Genomic DNA, 20326 nt, shown 5'->3' with positions numbered 1-20326 from the left:
GAGGCCACAGCAGTGAGAGGCCCGCGTACCACAAAAAATAAATAAATAAATAAATAAATAAATAAATACTACACACAAGAAGAAAAAAAAACACACAGAGACCAAAATAACAAAAATCAACAATAAGAATGAAAAGTCATTCAAGGAAAAACTAATTTTATATAATAGCTCATCAAAGATTCTAAATATGTTTAAAATGGTCAAAGAGATAAGCAGAACAAGAATAATATGAGACTGAATGAACTGATTTTAAAAAAGTGAAAGAGATAAATGTAGCAATAACATCTGTGAAATAAAAATTGAAAAAAAAACATGTAAATATGAAAAAAATTTCATTAGAAATCTTATATACAATGCCCACAGCCACAAGGCATCCTGTAACTATGAGGCAAAAAGAAAATTAGTTGTTGTACACTAAGAAACAGAGTAGAAATATAGAACTTGTGGAATTCTACTTCAAGTAATGGTATTCTAGGTAATCAGACCAACTCTTTCACAGAAAACAATTAGAAAAGCTAGAAAAAATATAAAATTATCTGTTTAAAGCATGAGAGGACAAGACACTGAGGAATTAGAGTCAAGATCCAGGAGTAGGAGAGAACCTAGAGAGCCCATTTTGGATGTTTCTCAAGGGAAGAGGGCCAATTCCAGAAGAGATGGCTGACAGGATGAGAAGTTGAGGAGAGCTTTTAATAAAGTCTCTGGGCTAAGGAGACAAAAACTGGAGTTCAGAAGCCCCAAAAGAGGGATAAGATAAATGCCCACACTTCAGACTGGGACTTTAAACAGCCACATGCTAGGAGTAAGGGGGAAAAGGTTAACAAGAAATAGACTAGCCCTGGCAGAAACTGGAAACCACAATTTCAAGTTAGCTCAAATTTGAAATTATTAAAATGATCTTAGATTGCTAGTGGCCCAAGGTGCCTGTCAAAAGTAAAACTCTCTGGAGGAAGAGACCATCCTAGGCCTCAAATCGCCTTAAATTATCTATATACAATGCCCAGCTCTCACTGATAAATAATTGAGCCTCTATGATGACAAAACTACATGTTAAAAAAAAATGAGTGACATTAGCCAATATAAAATGATCCATACAGATCCAGATAATGGAGTTATCAGGCAGAGACTTTAAACAACTATGCTATACATATTCAAAGAAAAAAAAGGCAAGATTGAGATTTTCAGCAGAGAATAGAAACTATAAAGCAGGACCAAATGGAAATTCTAAAACTAAAAAAATAAAATACCTGAAACTATGAATTCAATGACTGATTCGTTTACTATCAGATTAGACACACTGAAAGAAAAATACCAGTGAACTAGAAGAGTTCAGAAGAAAATACCCAGAATGAAGCATGAGTAACAAAAGGATACATACAGAAAAGAGTGTAAGATACAGAGTGTATAGTGAAATATACAGCATATATGTAATTGGGGTCTGAGAAATGAAAAGAGGATGGGCAGAAGCGATATTTAAAGAAATAATGGTTGAGCCTTTTCTGAAATCAATAAAAGACATCAAGTCAGATTCAAGTATCTCTATGAATCCCACCAAAAATAATATAATGAAAAATACATTGAAGCCCATCAAAGTATAACTGCTGGGAAAAAAAAAAAAGATTCCTTTCGAAGGAGCAAAAGACAGAGATGACTGAAAATGTCAGAAAGCTGACAGAGAAAAAGGAAGCCAAGAAAAATGTAGGTCCCCTGATGACAATGGTGAGTTAGCAGATCTCTAGACTTCTTGTCAACTAAATAAATGCCTCTATAGTTGAAAGCACAGAAAGTCAGATATTGTTACTTGGAGCAGAACTATTCCTGATATGTTTAATAGTAGTTCCAGAAGAAGAGATGGGAAAGAATAGCGCTCAAACAATATTTAAAGATAGGATTCGTGAGAGTTTTCCTGAATTAAAGACAGACGTGAATCCTCGGATTCAACACTGTGGGTACTGAGCATGAACACTGTAGCTGCTGAGCAGGAGGATAATACATACATGTACATAAGTATATCTGAATATTTGAACCTAGAGAGAGCCTAATAAAGCTGTAGAGGACCAAGGTATCAGGGAAAATCTTAAAGGCTGCTAAGGAGAACATAGTCTGTAAAGGAATAAAAATTAGACTCAATAGAAAAATTTCTGTAGCTACAAAACTCTGATACCAAACCAGAAAGGTATAATACAAAGAAAGAAAATTATAGGCCAATTAGGAACATATATGCAAAGATCTTAAAATATTAGATTTCAGCATTGTATTTTTTTTAAAAAAATAAAAATTAAGCAGAGTTCATCCAGAAACACAAGGATGATTCAACATTGGACAGTTAATTGATGCAATAAACCACATTTTCATATTAAAATAAAAACACGTAATTATCCCAACAGATGCAGAAAAGTTATTCATAAAATTTAATACCCCTTCATAATAAAAATCTGAGCAAGGTAGAGAGATAGAAATTTGATACGATATCTATCAAAAACAAAAAGCAAACATCATAATTTATAGTGAGACTTGAGAAGCATTCCAATGAAAGTGTGGACCAATACAAGGATATTGGCAATTTATGCTGGCTTATTTGTAAATGATAGGATTGTCAACATGGGACTCAAAAGAATTTCAACCAAACCATCAGAACAAATTAAGAGTCTGACATTATGCTGGATATAGTATCTATATCTTATAAATGATGGGAAAGGACTTCATGGAAACAATTATAAAACACTACTTAAAGCAAAAAAGAATGTCAAAATCTCACCAACTGCACCTTACACAATATTCATGGATGAAAAGGCTTACTTGATCTTTACATACAAGTTCCAATAAAATATAAAGTTCTAATAAAAATCCCAATAAGTCTTTTTATAAAGGCTAAGTGCAACAAAGGCAATTATGAAGAACAGCAATGTGTGGAGGATCTTGACATACCAAATATCAAAACTTATTATAAAGACAGTGTGGTGTTAGCATAAAAATAGATAAATAGAGCAAAAGAACATATTATAAAGTCCCCCAAACAGAACCACACATTTAGCAAAACTTGGTATGATACAGATGGCATTATAAAGTAATATGGAATAAACTACTTAATAAATGGTGTTGGGACAATAAGTTATCCACATGGAAAAGAACTGAATTCTCTATTTCACATTGATTTTTGTACAACAAAGCCAGTTCCAGGTGGATTAAAGATATGAATGGGAAATGAACAGTTAAAAGAAGATATAGAGAAAAATTTTCCTGATCTGAGGTAGAAAGGGTTTCTTAACCAAGACAGAAAAAGCACAAATAAAAGATGAAAAATTTAGCTATATTAAAATTAAAATATCTGTACAACAAAAATGAACATGAATGTAAATAAAGCAATAAGACAAGCCACAGGTTGAAAGTTAAAAACAAAACAGGATCAGTACAAACAATAAAGTACTCCTACAAATTGATAAGCAAAGTTAAAGCCAACATAAAAGTGGGCAAAAGATTACCAACAGAAAAAATTTCAAATGGCTAATTAAGATTCAAAAAGATCCTCAGGGCTTCCCTGGTGGCGCAGTGGTTGAGAGTTCGCCTGCCGATGCAGGGGACGCGGGTTCGTGCCCCGGTCCGGCAGGATCCCACATGCCGCGGAGCGGCTGGGCCCGTGGACCATGGCTGCTGAGCCTGCGCGTCCGGAGCCTGCGCTCCGCAACGGGAGAGGCCACAGCAGTGAGAGGCCCGCGTACCGCAAAAAAAATTAAAAAGATCCTCAATTTTATTACTTATCAGAGAAGTGCAAATTAAATACCATTTTACACCTATTAGATTGGTAAATACAGTACTACAAAATAACATCAAGTGTTGGAAAAAATATAGAGAAACAATACCTTGCTAGTGAAAATGTAAAAATTGGTATACGACCACTTCGAGGAGCACCTTGGTGATAGTCAGTACTTGAAGATAAGCATACCCTTCCAATAAGCAAGCGGAGCGGCTGGGCCCGTGAACCATGGCTGCTGAGCCTGCGCGTCCGGAGCCTGCGCTCCGCAACGGGAGAGGCCACAGCAGTGAGAGGCCCGCGTACCGCAAAAAAAATTAAAAAGATCCTCAATTTTATTACTTATCAGAGAAGTGCAAATTAAATACCATTTTACACCTATTAGATTGGTAAATACAGTACTACAAAATAACATCAAGTGTTGGAAAAAATATAGAGAAACAATACCTTGCTAGTGAAAATGTAAAAATTGGTATACGACCACTTCGAGGAGCACCTTGGTGATAGTCAGTACTTGAAGATAAGCATACCCTTCCAATAAGCAACTCTCCTCCCAGAAAACCTCTTGGAAACTTGCACAAGGAGAAAGACACAAGAATGTTGATTGCAGTAGCTTTAAATATTTAACAACTAATACTCTAATATCTATAACAGAACAAAGAGTTTGCTTTTATATAACAGAATATCCTGTGGCAGTTAAAACTAACTACGGGCATACCTCATTTTATGATGCTTTGCTTTACTGCGCTTTGCAGATCGTGTTTTTTACAAATTGAAGGCCTGTTGCAACCCTGTGTCAAGCCAATCTATCTGCACCATTTTTTGAACAGCATTTGCTCACTTCGTGTCTCTGTGTCACATTCTGGTAATTCTCACAATATTTCAAACTTTTTCATTACCATTATATTTGTTATGGTGATCAGTGATCTCTTATGTTACTATTCTAGTTGTTTTAGGACACCATGAACTGTGCCCCTATAAGAAAGCAAACTGTCAAAATAAATTGTGTTCTGACTGCTCCAGCGACCAGCCTTTCCTCCCATGTCTCTCTCTCTCTTCTCGAGATTCCCTTATTCCCTGAGGCATAAGAATGTTGAGATTAGGCCAATTAATAACCCTACAATGGCCTCTAAGTGTTCAAGTGAAAGGAAGAGTCACACTCCTCTAAATCAAAAGCTAGAAATGATTAAGCTTAGCGAGGAAGGCATGTCAAAAGTCAGGATGGGCCAAAGGCTAGGCCTCTTGCACCAAACTGTTAGCCAAGCTGTGAATGCAAAGGAAAAGTTCTTGAAGGGTATTAAAAGTGCTACTCCAGTGAACACGCTAATAAGAAAGTGAAACAGCCTTACTGCTGACATGACGAAAGTTTTAGTGGTCCAGCTAAATCAAAGCAGCCATTAACATTCCCTTAAGCCAAAACCTAATCCAGATCAAGGCCCTAACTCTTTTCAATTCTGTGAAGGCTGAGAGGTGAGGAAGCTGCAGAAGAAAAGTCTGAAGCTAGCAGAGGTCGTTTCAAGAGGTTTAAGGAAAGAAGCCATCTCCATAACGTGAGTGCAAGGTAAAGCTGTAAGTGCTAGTGTAGAAGCACCAGCAAGTTATCTAGAAGATCTAGCTAAGATAATTAATGAAGGTGGCTATGCTAAACAACAGATTTTCAATGCAGACAAAACAGCCTTCTATGGGAAGAAGATGACATCTAGGGCTTTCATATCTAGAGGGAAGGCAATGCCAGGCTTCAAAGCCTCAAAGGACAAGCTGACTCTCTTGTTAGGGGCTAATGAAGCTGGAACTTGAAGATGAAGCCAATGCTCATTTACCATTCTGAAAATCCTAAGGCCCTTAAGAATTATGCTAAATCTACTCTGCCCATGCTCTATCAATGGAACAACGCCTGCATGACAGCACATCTGTTTTCAATATGGTTTACTAAATATTTTAAGCCCACTGTTGAGACCTAGTGCCCAGAAGAAAAGATTCCTTTCAAAATATTACTGCTTACTGATAATGCAACTGGTCACCCAGGAGCTGATGGAGGTGTACAATGAGATTAATGTTGTTTTCATGTCTGCTAACACAATATCCATTCTGTAGCCCATGGATCAAGGAGTCATTTCGACTTTTAAGTCTTATTATCTAAGAAATAAATTTCATAAGGCTATAGCTGCCATAGATAGTGATTTCGCTGATGGACTTGGGCAAAGTAAATTGAAACCCTTTCTAAAAGGATTCACCATTTTAGATGCCATTAAGAACATCTGTGATACATGGGATGAGTTCAAAATATCAACTTTAACAGGAGTTTGGAAGAAGTTGATTCCAACCCTCATGGATGACTTTAAAGGGGTTCAAGACTTCTGTGAAGCAAGTAACTGCAGATGCGGTGGAAATAGCAAGAGAACTAAAAATAGAAGTGAATCCTAAAGATGTAACTGAATTGCTGTAATCTCATGATAAGACTAACAGATGAGGAGCTGCTTCTTATGGATAAGCAAAGAAAGTGGTTTCTTGAGATGGCATCCACTCCTGGTGAAGAAGATATGAAGATTGTTGAAATGACAAGGGATTTAGACTACTATGTAAATTCAGTTGATAAAGCAGCATCAGGGTTTGAGAAGATTTACTCCAATTTTGAAAGAAGTTCTACTGCGGGTAAAATGCTATCAAACAGTACTGCATGCTACAGAGAAATGTTCGAGACAGGAAGACTCAACCAATGTGGCAAACTTTATTCATCAAACTGCCACATCCACCCCAGCCTTCAGCAACCACCTCCAATGAGTCAACATCGAGGCAAGACTCTCCACCAACAAAAAGATTACAACTGGCTGAAGGCTCAGATGATGGTTAGCATTTTTTTTAGCAATAAAGTATCTTTAAGGTTATGTACACTGCTTCTTTAGACATAATGCTATTGCACACTTAATAGACTACAGTACAGTGTAAACATAACTTTTATATGCACTGGGAAACCAAAAAAACTCATGTGACTCGCTTTATTGTGATATTCAATTCGCTTTATTGCAATATCTGATTTACTGCGGTGGTCTGAACCCAACCTGCAATACCTCCCAAGTATGCCTGTACAGTTACAAGAATGAACAAGATAAATCTCAAAGTAAATAATACTTACTGGAAAAACACTTTGAAAATGATACATACAGTTCGAATATATTTAAAGTCTAAAAATATATTGAATAATACATACATATATACATATGTAATGTACACACAAAGCTAAATACTGAAGTATAAAAACATTGTGTACAATAAAAACCAAATAGGGACAGTAGTTACCGTAGGAAAGAAGAATGGGAGGGTTTAACTGTTGCTCTAATTTTTTAAACTATTGTTTAACTGTTGCTCTAATTTTTTATTTTTTATTTTTTTAAATTTTTAAATTTTTATTTTTTTAAAAATCTGAGGCGAATCTGGTAAAATGTTAATATTTTTAAAGATGGGAGCTAATACACAAGTATTCATCATCTTACTCTCTACCAGTCTCACATTTTCTTAAAAAGTGGGAAAATGGTTAATTTTACATAAACAGAACTTTAACAGATGCAAAAATAAAACGTCTCTCTTCTAAAGAGCAGTCCAAATTTTTAAAGAAGGCCAAACCACTCATAAAAAAAAGGTAGCAGATGCTTCCTTTAGATTAGCAAAAAATGCTAATCTGCCTGCTAATGCAGGGGCCACGGGTTTGAGCCCTGGTCTGGGAAGATCCCGCATGCTGAGGAGCAACTAAGCCCGTGTGCCACAACTACTGAGCCTGTGCTCTAGAGCCCGCGGGCCCCAACTACAGAAGCCCATGCACCTCGAGCCCATGCTCCGCAACAAGAGAAGCCACTGCCATGAGAAGCCCACCCACCGCAATGAAGAGTAACCCCCGCTCGCTGCCAACTAGAGGAAGCCTGTGCGCAGCAACGAAGACCCAATGCAGCCAAAAATAAATAAATAAAATAAAAAAATTTATTTTAAAAAAAGTAGCAGAAAGTGTCACCCCAACTTAATAGCATAATTAAAGCTTACTACTATGTACCTTCATTATTAAATACAGTAGCAATTGTGTTCAAACACCTTAAAAAAAATTACAAGATTTTAGAACATAGCAGAAATACATTCCAGTATGTTGGGGATTTCTATGTAAGTAAACCTACCACAGTAGGCAATCTGACTTTCGAGTCTCATCATCTGAATTAAGATGCCCAGATTCACAGACTTAGAGAACAGAACTTATGATTACAAGGGTGGAAGGGATAGATTGGGAGTTTGGGATTGACAATGTACACACTGTTATATTTAAAATAGATAACCAAAAAGGACCTACTGTATAGTACAAGGAACACTGCTTAATATTCTGTAATAACCTAAATGGGAAAAGAATTTGAAAAAGAATAGATACATGTATATGTATAACTTAATCACTTTGCTGTACACCTGAAACTAACACATTAACTCTGCTCCAATATAAAAAATTTAAAAAAAGATGTCCAGATCCACCCAACACAAAACACGAAAGGCTGTGAAATTCTTCTCTTTTATTCTATTTTAACCTTTTTTGAGTTGTAGATCCATTTAACACTGATTAAAACCAAACAAAAAACCACAGGCCTTAGAAAAAAATCACACACTATCAAGCACACAAAGGCCACTCGTAGGCCTGTTTTTAACTCCCGCTTTCAAGTTGCTTTTCCAAATCTTTATCCGAAACATTGCTGAGTTACGCTGGAAAAGAACGCAAACTGTACAGGCTTGAGTTCCAGTTGTGTAAAAGTGACCTTTTGGGCTTTCACCAACTTGTCTAGAGATGGTTAAAAGCTTTCGAGAGACTTTGCTCCCTAACGAGCCGGGGCCGGACAAATGCCTCTCTCACCTGCTACAGACCGAAAATCTTAACTCTTTAAGGTGGGGGTGGTGGGGGGAAGAGTCGTGCAGTTCAGTCAGGGTGTCCCCCAAACAGAAGGGACAGGTACCTGACCCTTTCTTCCAAGCACCGGCACCCAGACAGGAACCCAGGACTATCGCCACCCCCCGGAAACGTCGCTGCCGAGAGCCGCCGAGTCAGAAATAGCTGTCTGACACCGAAATTCCCCTTGTACGCGCCCCGGCAGCACTTCGACCTCCCTTAAGGCTAGAGGTGGGAGTGGGGGCTGGTTGAGAGGGGGAGGGGACATTTCACACCCAACAACGGCCTCAACCGCCTCCTACCAAGTCCCCGCTACGGCCCACAAAACTCGCGGCCTGAAGAATCGCACACTCACTGGAAAGTGGTGCCGGGTCCTGACCCCGGCCCAGCCCCCGGAATCCGGCGGGTCTCCCAGGGTTTCGGGGGAGGCGGCGGCTGGGACGCCATCTCCGCCTCCTCTGAGATCCCGCTCTGCGCTGGGACTCTCCAGGCCCGAGGACACCAGCCGCTTAAGCGCCAGGCACAACATGCAGAGTACCGAGCCCTCCACCCGGCCCTCCCTTGCAGTCAGGATGTGGCTTGTGGTGCTTTGCTGGCTGGGATTACAGCCTAGGAGGATGCCACTAACCTATGGGAAGAAACGCTCTCTTTTTATTTGCCTTGGAAAGAATTTCCATTCTAAACAGAGGGTAAGAGCTCATCGATATTTCTGGTGGCGGCTATAATTTCCTAGACGTCAGAGTCCCACGGAGGCTTCCTGGGGCGAGTCCTGCACCCGGCCGGGAGTAATGCTCCACGCACTCCTCCACCCGGGGCTGCGGCAGGCAGGGTGCGTGGCGGCCGGCCAGGCATCTTGATTGATTTCCTTGCAAACAATCAGGGGAGAATTCATTCAGTCCTCGCGTGAGGGAGCTGGTACTTTTCGTTCTATAGCTCTCGTTTCCTCGGGGAACAGAATTGCTAGGCGCAATAGGTGCGTTGTCTTTAGTCTTCCCCGTTCCCTCTGAGGGCTGGAAGGGGTTAAATCTATGGCTCCGGCGCCGTGGGAGAAGGTGAGGCAAGGGAGGTCTGGGGAGAGGGGGTGAGGACTGCGTGCGGGAGAGGTGTGGATGGAGGGGATCTTTTCCTTCCTCTGGGAGAGGCTTTGTTAGCAAGGAGGGGTGAGTAGGAAGTGTTTTGGGACCCGACTGAAGGTGCGAAGGCTTTCTTGGTTGGCCAAAGGAAAGACTGGAGGTTAGACCTGGGTTTGAACTTTCCAGAAATCTAGAGTAGATTCCACTGCTGAGTGCATCGGTAGCGCGGTGAAGTTAAGAGCGCCTTTCTTTAAAAATCCAAACCCCACCCCCACCCCACAAGACGAATGACACCCTTCTGTATGAAAATGAGTTTTAAAAGATCCCGGGTTGTGAGACTCAGCCTGGTTATTTTGCCTGCTCCTGGCCTGTTGTAATAAATAGTTTCTGTAATCGTCCGAGAAGTGAAAAGAAAAACCATCTTCTCTAGTAAACCAGAGACGGGGCTAGTTACCATTGATTTGTGGAGCAGGGACTCGATCGCCGTAGGATCCTGACACCTGGGAAGAGATTCTGTTGCAATGATATGTTCCAGTTCTTTGGGTAAAGTAAACACGTAAACGAAAAGCAAACATCTTAAAGGCAACCGACAATGAAAACCTTACAGTACGGGATGCATTTCTCAGGGCTTGGTTTCAAAGATAATAAATCTAATATGGAACAACTGATTTCTGATGTCTTATGAAATCCTGTCATTTCAGCGCTGTACATCAAGATGAAACAACCAAATTTAAGAACGTATTTTTTCCTAATGTTAACGCGCTTGGGAAGTCGCTAGATTGTTGCTGGGTGAAAATGATCTTGAGAAATTTGTAAGGCCATTCGATTACTAACATAATTACGGAAGAGGGTTTTGTTTTGCTCCTTTAAGACCTCTTCAAATTACTCAAGACAGGAGATTTCCTAATTCTGAACGGGTTTGGAAACTTTTTAGAGCCACGAGATTAGCATGTGTCATTTATTGACTAGCGTGATACCTTTATTCTAGTGAACCTACTGGAGAAACAAACTTTGTCTTTAAGCCAAAGGGGGGAAAAAGCATGCATTTTAATACAACTATTTAACTTGTCTCCTGGGAAATCTTTGATTCAAAGTGTCCTTCTTAAGCACTCCTGGATTTATTTATTGGACTGGAGGGTTTATTTGTTTCTCTTTCTGAGTTAAAGGTTAATTCTCAATTAAATGAAATCCTTGACCTTAGCTAATGGAAAGGAGGAGAAAAAAAGGACGAGATTGAAACAGTTTCTCTGTGAGGGGAATGCAGTTGGGATACACTTTAAATGCTGATAATCAGCTCCTCAAAGAATCCCAACCCCTTATCAGCATCAAACTATTAGATAAAATGAGCTGGGGGAAGGGATTCAGATCGTTTGTAAATAACAATGATCACACAGAGCTTCATTATGCAGAGGGTGTTCTTTACATATTCTGTACTTTCTGGAGCTCAAATTTACTTAGGCAATCAGTGTTTCCCAATCTGGGTGTCTGAAAGTTCTCACTGGTGTGTCCAGAGAAGCTTGGTTTTCTTCCCTTCCCCTGCCTGACAGCTCACATATTCACCTGAATTAGAACCCAGCCACAGGCAATCTGGTTTTTGTAGTCCTGCCTGCTGACCTTTTTTTTATGGTGAAGAGTTCCGTAGTACTATCTGTTTTCTGTCAAGGATCTATTCTTGATAAGTGGCCACAAACATTTAGAAACTTGAAAGTAAGTAGTGGGTTTTAAAGGGTTAGAAAACACAAACTAATTCTAAGAGTCACATCTTTATAGTAAGCAGTCGGTAAGAGCTTCACCCTCCACAAATATTAAGTTCATTTGAATTATGAAACTGAACAAACGAAAGGTGCCACAATCTTTTATCTCTATGACCTCAGTACCATTACCATGCAATCATAGTTTTATAAAATATCACTAGTTCCTCATTTTAAAGTAATGTGAGCTGCTTCATTAATCAGAAGACCTTTTTTTCCCTCCAAACAGAATGACTATGTAATTTAATTTTTATTACCCCCCCTCCTTCCTGGCAACAAGAACCCATTCTCTATGTAGAATTTACTTCCAAGTGAGTTTGTTCAAATTGCAAAAAAGTGGCAACTTGTTTTAAACAATAATTACTTTAAGATATTTTGCACTTAATTTGTTTTTGTTGGAGTTTTTACTTGTGTATGAAAGGAGATTTTTCTCATTTTGCTAATAGTTGGTTTTTATTTAGTTATTTCATCAAAGTAAAATTGATATTTTTGAATCTAATCAGTTTGCTTTGAATACTTGACTGCTTAACTATCATTAAGGTCAGTCAAGTATTACGTAGACTGATCTGATTATTTTTTCCAGCAAACTCATTTCTTATTTCTAACAGGAAAGTTTACTGAATTTACAAATCTGTGTTCTCAAACAATACTGAATGGTACAAAATAAAAAGCAAAACTACACTCTGTATTCTTGTTTTCATTACCCTCCTTAGAGACAGCCATTTTTTATTAGTTTTTATTTCTTTTGATTGATTTAGTTATGTTGATGCACTTTATCATAATCCAGAATGTTAAAGTCCTTGACAGTTAGAAACTTTTACCTGATCCATCTAATAAATTGCCTTCAAATTTTTGTTTCAATATGGATATAATGAAAGGGACATTATTGGAGAATACCAAATAGTGATTTTCAAATATAAATGTTTTATCTTTAAAGATTTTTATCCTTAAAGGTGACCATATATTTGTCTGTGAAAATAAAACACAAAAGGTGCTCATTAGTTTTACTTTTTCTTTTTTTCTAGTTGTAGTTATTTAATATGTTTCCACTGACTGTGGAAAACAAGCATGTGGCCCAGTTGTTGCTCAGTACTGGTACCTGTCCAAGATGTATCTTCAGATTCTGTGGTGTGGATTTTCATGCACCATACAAACTTCCCTACGAGGTAAGGGTATTTTCTTTCTTTCTTTCCTTTTTCTTTCTTTCTTTCTTTCCTTTCTTTCTTTCTTTTCTTTCTTTTCTTTCTCTCTTTCTCTCTCTCTCTCTCTCATTCTTTCGTTAAGAAAGGGTCTTAAATCAATACCTGTGTATTTGAGGGCAAGTATCTGTTCATAACTTCTCATTAAATTTTTTTTAAAACTATAATAAAATAGTTACCAATAATGGTAATTTTGGAATTGCCATTACCATATAAAATGTAAGTTCCTTCTTAAGTGATGATATTTAACATTTAATGTAGTGAGATCTTTGTGAAGCAATTCACTGGTGCATTTAATGTTTGCATAGACCTTTCCTAAAGAATATCTAGACAGAATATCACAAAATAGTGCATCTCACCAGATATTAGTAAAATGTAATGGGGGGGTGGAAGCATGGTGGGTTTGGTTGCCTTTTTTCTTTTTCTGTTTTCTGTATTACCACTTGTATTTACAAATAGGTGTTTGCAACTCTCTAGAAGTAAATGCTTATTATCATTTACCACTATTAATAGCAAAAGTAATATACTGAGGTCTTTGATGTTTATGGTAATATACAGAGCATCGACATTTAATAGAATATTTCATATAAAATATATAACATTTTGTGAAATATATTTTATTCTAACAGTGATGTTCTTTTCAGAGGCAGATAGTAATTATATACATAAGTGTAAATATGTACTTATAAACAGTATGAATACACCACACACACATCATCCCCCCCCACACACACACATTCAGCTTCCTATAATTAAAAAAAATTGCCCAGGAATTAGCAATAGCAGTCATTTCTCCTATGTATTAGTTTCTATTATTTTGGAAATAATTATATCCAATATTCATATAGCATTATTATATGTCAAGCTCTCATATAATCCTCACAATAACCTGTTAGGTAAGTACATACTATGATTGTCTCTATTTTCAGATGAAGAAACTGAGGCACAGAGAGGTTAAGCAACCTGCCCAAAGTTACACAGCTATTAAGTGAGCAAGCTAGGATATGAACTGTCTGTCTGAATCCAAAGCCTAGAATTTGGAGCTAGAAGACATGGATTTGAATCCCAGTTTCACCACTTTCCAGCTTCAGTTTTCTTCTCTGTAAATGGGCGTGATGATAACATCCACCTCACAGGATTTTAAGGGACAATATCTAATAAAGTATGTGAAAACACTTTGAAAACTGGAAATGGTACATATGCTATGATGATTAATATATACATCTATATTCCTTTATACGCATAATGACTATGAAGTAATAAGATTGAGTTTGTGTAACTTGCCTTACAATTTTTTTCAGACACATTTATAATCTATTATTTTATACATATGTTGTAAGTTTTAAAATATATATTATGGAAAGAAACTTAGTGTTACCAACTTTTGTATCATTTTATGTAAATAAACATGAAAATATCTGAGGACTTTTCTGGGTAAATATATTTTGATACTTTCTATTCATGTGATATATGTACACATGCATGTATCTGTATGATGCTATATTGATATTATAGGTCTTAGGTAATAATAAACATATTTGTGTGGGCCATAATATGCCTGTATGTGTATATGTGTATGAGTATGTATTTCTCTGTTAAAGATTTAATAGGCGAGCTCATGTCTTAATAAAATGAATTAAATTTGTTTGAGTGAAAGATTTTTCCCTTTAGAGTCAGTAAATTGTAATATGAGTGAATTTCAAAAGGATATTTATTCAACAACTGAATAATAAAACCTGCCCAATTTAGACAAAACAGAAGAAAAGTCCTCTGAGTATTTAGATGAGTGGAATGTCTGAAATATGATAATGGTTTGAAAGGAATGCCACTTTTTACATTCCAATACGAAGAGTGACAGAAATTAGGCAAACCAGAATGTAGTAGAGGGCTTTTTTCAATTAATGCCTGTAAATGGTTTGTAATTATGATGCCAAATTTCAGCATTGCCAGCATCTGTTTGCCTTTGTTTAGTAAATTGCCTAGAAATTATTTTTACTTAATAGACTTCTAATCTATGTAATTTTTCACATTTCATATTAAATATTGTACATACGAAGTTTTAGTGGTTGTGAGATTATTAAATAACCTAGCATAGATGGAAATTCAGTTTGCATTTCTATTTGCTAATAGAATTGAAGTTGGTTGGTTTTTTTTTTGCGGTACGCGGGCCTCTCACTGTTGTGACCTCTCCCATTGCGGAGCACAGGCTCCGGACGCGCAGGCTCAGCGGCCATGGCTCACGGGGCCTAACCGCTCCGCGGCATGTGGGATCTTCCCGGACCGGGGCACGAACCCGTGTCCCCTGCATCGGCAGGCAGACTGTCAAACGCTGCGCCACCAGGGAAGCCCGAAGTTGTTTTTTTTTGTTTTTGTTTGTTTGTTTTGCTGAAATTAGCAAGTGAATAACCCTCACAACAGAGCTACAGGCCAAATTAATAAATTTGTTAATGGAGCCTTTCCATCTCAGATTTAGGATTTTAGTTTCACTGATGTATGAAACTCTTTTGAAAAAATATTCACACATATATTATAGGAATTAGGTATTCTCTTTTAAATTCTCCTGAAAGCCATTGCTGGCTAATAAAACTAACTGCTCCAGAACTGATACAAGTCAGCATTGTATAAGTCTGTGATATATCATAATTTTCACTCTTCATCTTACCCTTAAGGACATTGTCAAAGGGTTTTTTTTTGTTTTCTTTTTTTAATTAACTTTCCAGGAGTTGCTCAATGAACTGCAAAAATTTCTGGAAACTGAAAAAGATGAATTAGTTTCAGAAGTTCCAAACCCACCTCCCAAGAAAATTCGACTACAAGAACTAGAAGATGGGATTGATGGGATGGATAATCTGAGTCAAAATGGAGAGGGAAAGGTCTCGATTATTGAAGATGGAAGCATTGCTTCCAAGAACTCAAATTTAAATGTATGCAATGTATGCCTAGGAATTCTTCAAGATTTCTGTGAAAAAGAGTTCATTAAAAAGGTAAACTTTTTTTATTAACGTACGATTCGTAAAGATTTTCAGTTCTAAGGCCTAGAATTCTTGTATCCAAAGGAACAATGCCGTTCGTTTCAACTTGTTTCACACAAATGGATCATTAGAACGTTTTCTTAATTTTTTTAAAAGCCTACTATTCTCAAATTACCTTTTTATCAACATGTCTGAAAATTAATGAAATATGTATCCATGTATTTCAGTTATGAGTGCTGTTCAATTGAACAAAAATGTAGCAGTTTTCCCTTTGCTGTTTAACATAGCTAAGGAGTTAGAGAAAAGTTCTTCTTTAGTCATACCTTATAGTGTCTAGAAAAGGATAGTGTTACAGCCTTGAGGAAGGTACATGATTGAAGGTGGGATTGCTTTTTGTTTCCAGGTATCAAGAGTGCCTATTTGGCTTTATTTTGTTTAAAATCTTTTCTGAATTACCAGGTGACTTAATAGAAAAGTATTTTGACATTCAACAGGTTCTGCAGGTGAGTCCTGGCTCTTTTGGCACCTTGTGATATCAGTCCTCAGGGTCATAGTTGGCAAATATTTGATTTCAGGATGTTTGTGAGTTTCCTACTCAAAGGTAAAAGTTTAGAAGTTTTGCAGTGTCATCTCCTGGACCAAAAATTCATGTTATGAAGATTAGTGTAAAAATTTCAGCAATTCCTGGGAACTTACATAATACTTTCTTATGTAATAAAAAATACTTTTTATGTAATACTTTTTTAGGTGTGCCAAAAGGTTGAGGCCTCTGGGTTTGAATTCACCAACTTGGTATTGTCAATCTCCTTCCCACCACAGCTATCTGTAAGAGAGGTAAGGTCATTTACATACATAAAACTATATGAGAAGTATACAATAGAAATTTCTTTAAAAATAAGAAAGTATAAATATTCCTTCCCATATTATATTTTCACATTTTATGAATTTATTGAATGACTGAAAGCATTACATTATTATAGCTGCTTAATGATGTTGAGTGAATGGATGAGAAAAGGAATTATTGGTTCAAGTTAGTTTATTCATCACAGTACCGCCATCTTTTTAAAAGGTTCTTATTCAGTAGCAATATTCATTGAGTGGCATGTTGGTCAGAGAAAGATATTTGACCAGGACTTCATAGATCTTTTGGGGCAGATGTATGTGTTTTATAATGGTCCTAGGATAAGATCATTTTAATTTTGATGAGCCTTCTCTTTTCCAGAGTAAAATATATAAAGACGGCACCTCTTTTAGTCAATGGAAAAAGGGAGAGAAATAGCCTCATATTTATTTTAACTTTTTTCTTTTGGTAAGTGAAAAAAATAATAGTAGTCATTATTGTAATGTTCCTGTGTGTAGAAACTGATGTGAAAACACAAAACTATCTTTGTTAATACTGTTAAATGTAGTATAGAGAGAATGGCCTCTGTAATCTCAAATTATAATGAGCTGTAAACACATCCATTTATATGTATGAGGTATATTTTCCCCAAGAATCCCAAAGCATCACCTTACATCTTATACCATCATTTTCTTTGGGTGAATATGTTTATTAGTCCCTCAAAGGCTAAAGATTGACTTAAGATTTGTTGAGGCTGGATAAATGGTAGAGAAGAGCTGGGAAGTGAAAAAGAGTAGAGTGATTTTAAGTAGTTTCTCTGTTGATGACAAGATAATGGAGCAAATGGAAGAGTAAAGGTGGTGATAATGGTAATACTGGGGTTTATAAACACTTAAAGTCATTTTCTAGTCAATCATCAATGCATTTCTCACAGATAGGTCATCTCCAGGGTCCAATTTTGGTGGAGAAAAACACTTCCAAAAGCTGAGTGACTCACAAAAGCTTTCAGTGTTTGAGTAACAAAAATAGGAAAAGAAATATATTTTCTAAGTGTGGTTATATATCTTACTACCAATCTTCATCTCAAAGTTTATATTTTTACATTGAAATTTGTATTGTCCATTTTTACCACATGTGATGATTTTAACAATATTAACTTAATATTTGTTGAATACTTATGAAGTATTTATATTCCATATTAGAAATAGAAGATGCTGTTTTTAAAAATAAAATTATTCTGCATAAACTCTACTTTTATTTATTTATTTTTGGCTGCATTGGGTCTTCATTGCTGCATGAGGGCTTTCTCTACTTGTGGCGAGTGGTGGCTACTCTTCATTGCGGTGCGTGGGCTTCTCATTGCGGTGGCTTCTCTCGTTGTGGAGCACAGGCGCTAGGCACTCAGGCTTCAGTAGTTGTGGCTCGCAGGCTCTAGAGCGCGGGCTCAGTAGTTGTGGCGCACGGGCTTAGTTGTTCCACTGCATGTGGGGTCTTCCTGGGCCAGGGCTCGAACCCGTGCCCCCTGCATTGACAGGCGGATTCCCAACCACTGTGCCACCAGGGAGTGTGGGATCTTCCCGGACCAGGGCTCGAACCCATGTACCCTGCATTGGCAGGCAGATTCTTAACCACTGCGCCACTAAGGAAGTCCTTAAACCTACGTTCTTATACTTGGGTTTAGAAAAAGAACTGCCAGGTAAAGGATGAGGCAGGAGTGGCTTGAGCTACGTTTAATTGGAAGATTGGGATTGACATATACACACTACTATATATAAAATAGATAATTAATAAGGACCTACTGCATAGCATAGGAAACTCTACTCAATACTCTGTAATGGCCTATATGGGAAAAGAATCTAAAAAAGAGTGGATGTATGTATATGTATAACTGATTCACTTTGCTGTACACCTGAAACTAACACAACATTGTAGATCGATTATACTCCAATAAAAATTTTTTTTTAAAAAAGAGCTGTGTTTATAGCGATGGCTTAGGAGTTTTAGTTAGTAGCCCAATGAGAATTATGGGTGTGATTAGATAAGTTCTATGGATTTTCATCCAGATATTAGAAGTATAGTATCTGAAAAGATGAAGGTGACAATCCTTTTTTACTCAGTGCTGGCCATTCCTAGAGTACCATATTCAGATGGAATGTTCTACTTGAGGAGGAACAAATACAAATGGGAAGGCATTTTGTAGTAGTCCATGTACTAATCCCCCAAACTTGTGAATATGTTATCTTGCATTTTAAAAAAAGGGACTTGGCTGAAGTAATTAAGGTTAAGGATGATGAGATACAGAGATTCTCCTTAATTATCTAGGTGGGTTCGACCTAATCATGTGAGTCCTTAAAAGTACCCTTCCTGGCTGAGGTGATGGTAAGAGAAAAAGGTGATTGTGGAAGAATGGTCAGAGAGATGCAGTGTTGCTCACTTTGAAGATAGTGGGAGGGAGCCATGAGCCAAGGAAAATGAGTGGAATCTGAAAGGTAGAAAAGTCAAGGAAACAGGTCCTCCTAGCCTAGAGCCTCCAGAGAAGAATATGGCCCTATTGACCCAGTGAGACCAGTGTCAGGCTTCTGACCTAAAAAACTGTAAGATAATAAATTTGTGTTTTAAACCACTAAATATGTGGGAATTTGTTATAGCAACAATAGAAACAAACACATTTAGATGAGTGCATTTAGAATGTTGGAGACATCTGAACCCTGGTCACAGGAGCTGCTGCCAAAGGAACTTGGGTTATTTAATTTGGAGAATAGATGATTTAGTGGGACGCATTTGCTCTGCTTAAATATTTGAGGGATTTTCTCCTGGAGAGATAGAGTAATTTTCAGCTGTAAGGAGGATTATCCAAAACAGGATAGACTGTTTTCAGGAATGGTGAGTTTTCTGTCACCAGAATGTTTGAGCCAAGGCTGGGCAACGACTTGGCAGAGATATATATATATATATATATATATATATATATATATATATATATATGGAAGTTGTGAACCTATAGTTGGTTAGACTAGAGACTTTGTTCAGCCTTTACAAACTTCAAGATCCTAATAGTTTTAAGAAAAATATTTATTATAGTAATTTTCAAATGTTACCTTATATTCATGATTGAGTCCTCTAAACTCCTACACCACATTACATTACTGCCACACAAAAGTTACCATAGAGTGAATAACCCAGACTTATGCTAATATTAGGCTAACCTGGTATTGATGGGAAAAGAGCATTCCAAGTAGGTCCTTTTAAAAGTAAGCACTTTAAAGTCCTGTTCTTCTAGGTTTATCTTTACTAGTACAGTTCAGTAGGGGGCAATATTGTACTGTCAGTTTGGCCTACTGGCCCCACCTCAGGAGTAGCGTGCGGGAAAGAGTTGTTTACTACTGACTTTTTTGGGTTTTGTTTTTAATTTTTATTGGAGTATAGTTGATTTACAATGTTGTGTTAATTTCTTCTGTGCAGCAAAGTGAATCAGTTATACATATATCCACTCTTTTTTAGATTCTTTTCCCACATAGATCATTACAGAGTATTGAGTAGAGTTCCCTGTGCTCTGCAGCAGGTCCTTAATTACTATTGACTTTGAATGTTAATTGTCCCTTAAATGTTACTTTGGTCGTATGAAACACCTACTTCTCTATATGCAACTTGGTATAGTTTGAGTTTTATTTGTCAAATCAAAACCTTTTTTCTCTCATTTGTTATACTTTGTAATATGTCCATGCTTTGTACTAAGTACTATAAGTTATACACAGCCCTAGAAAAGTAGCCAAAAATAAAAGCAGGACCATTTCTGTGGTAGCAGTTTATATTTACAAAGTTGTTCTTTT

General features: G+C 37.2%; 2 protein-coding genes across 7 annotated transcripts in view; one reads left to right on the top strand and one right to left on the bottom strand.

The window, feature by feature from the left end:
- The window catches only part of PEX13 (peroxisomal biogenesis factor 13), a 35197-nt gene extending 26053 nt beyond the window's left edge, over nt 1–9144 (bottom strand). Inside the window, exon 1 of the mRNA XM_007125434.4 lies at nt 9016–9144. Coding sequence (XP_007125496.1) covers nt 9016–9107 — 92 coding nt within the window. The 5' untranslated portion in view covers nt 9108–9144. The remainder of the gene's footprint in view (nt 1–9015) is intronic.
- A 288-nt stretch (nt 9145–9432) lies between these two features.
- The window catches only part of PUS10 (pseudouridine synthase 10), a 68629-nt gene continuing 57735 nt past the window's right edge, over nt 9433–20326 (top strand). The window contains exons 1-4 of one of the 6 annotated variants that reach the window (XM_007125441.4): nt 9433–9633; nt 12510–12650; nt 15404–15667; nt 16403–16489. In XM_007125441.4, coding sequence (XP_007125503.1) covers nt 12525–12650; nt 15404–15667; nt 16403–16489 — 477 coding nt within the window. In that variant the 5' untranslated portion in view covers nt 9433–9633; nt 12510–12524. The other 5 variants (XM_007125440.4, XM_028496936.2, XM_007125443.4 and 2 more) reach the window with 5 other exon arrangements.

Source organism: Physeter macrocephalus, chromosome 12 (assembly GCF_002837175.3).
Source record: "Physeter macrocephalus isolate SW-GA chromosome 12, ASM283717v5, whole genome shotgun sequence".
In the NCBI taxonomy this organism is placed as follows: domain Eukaryota; kingdom Metazoa; phylum Chordata; class Mammalia; order Artiodactyla; family Physeteridae; genus Physeter; species Physeter macrocephalus.
The sequence above is the reverse complement of the archived record's forward strand: the minus strand, read 5'-3'. Positions and strand labels throughout refer to the sequence as shown.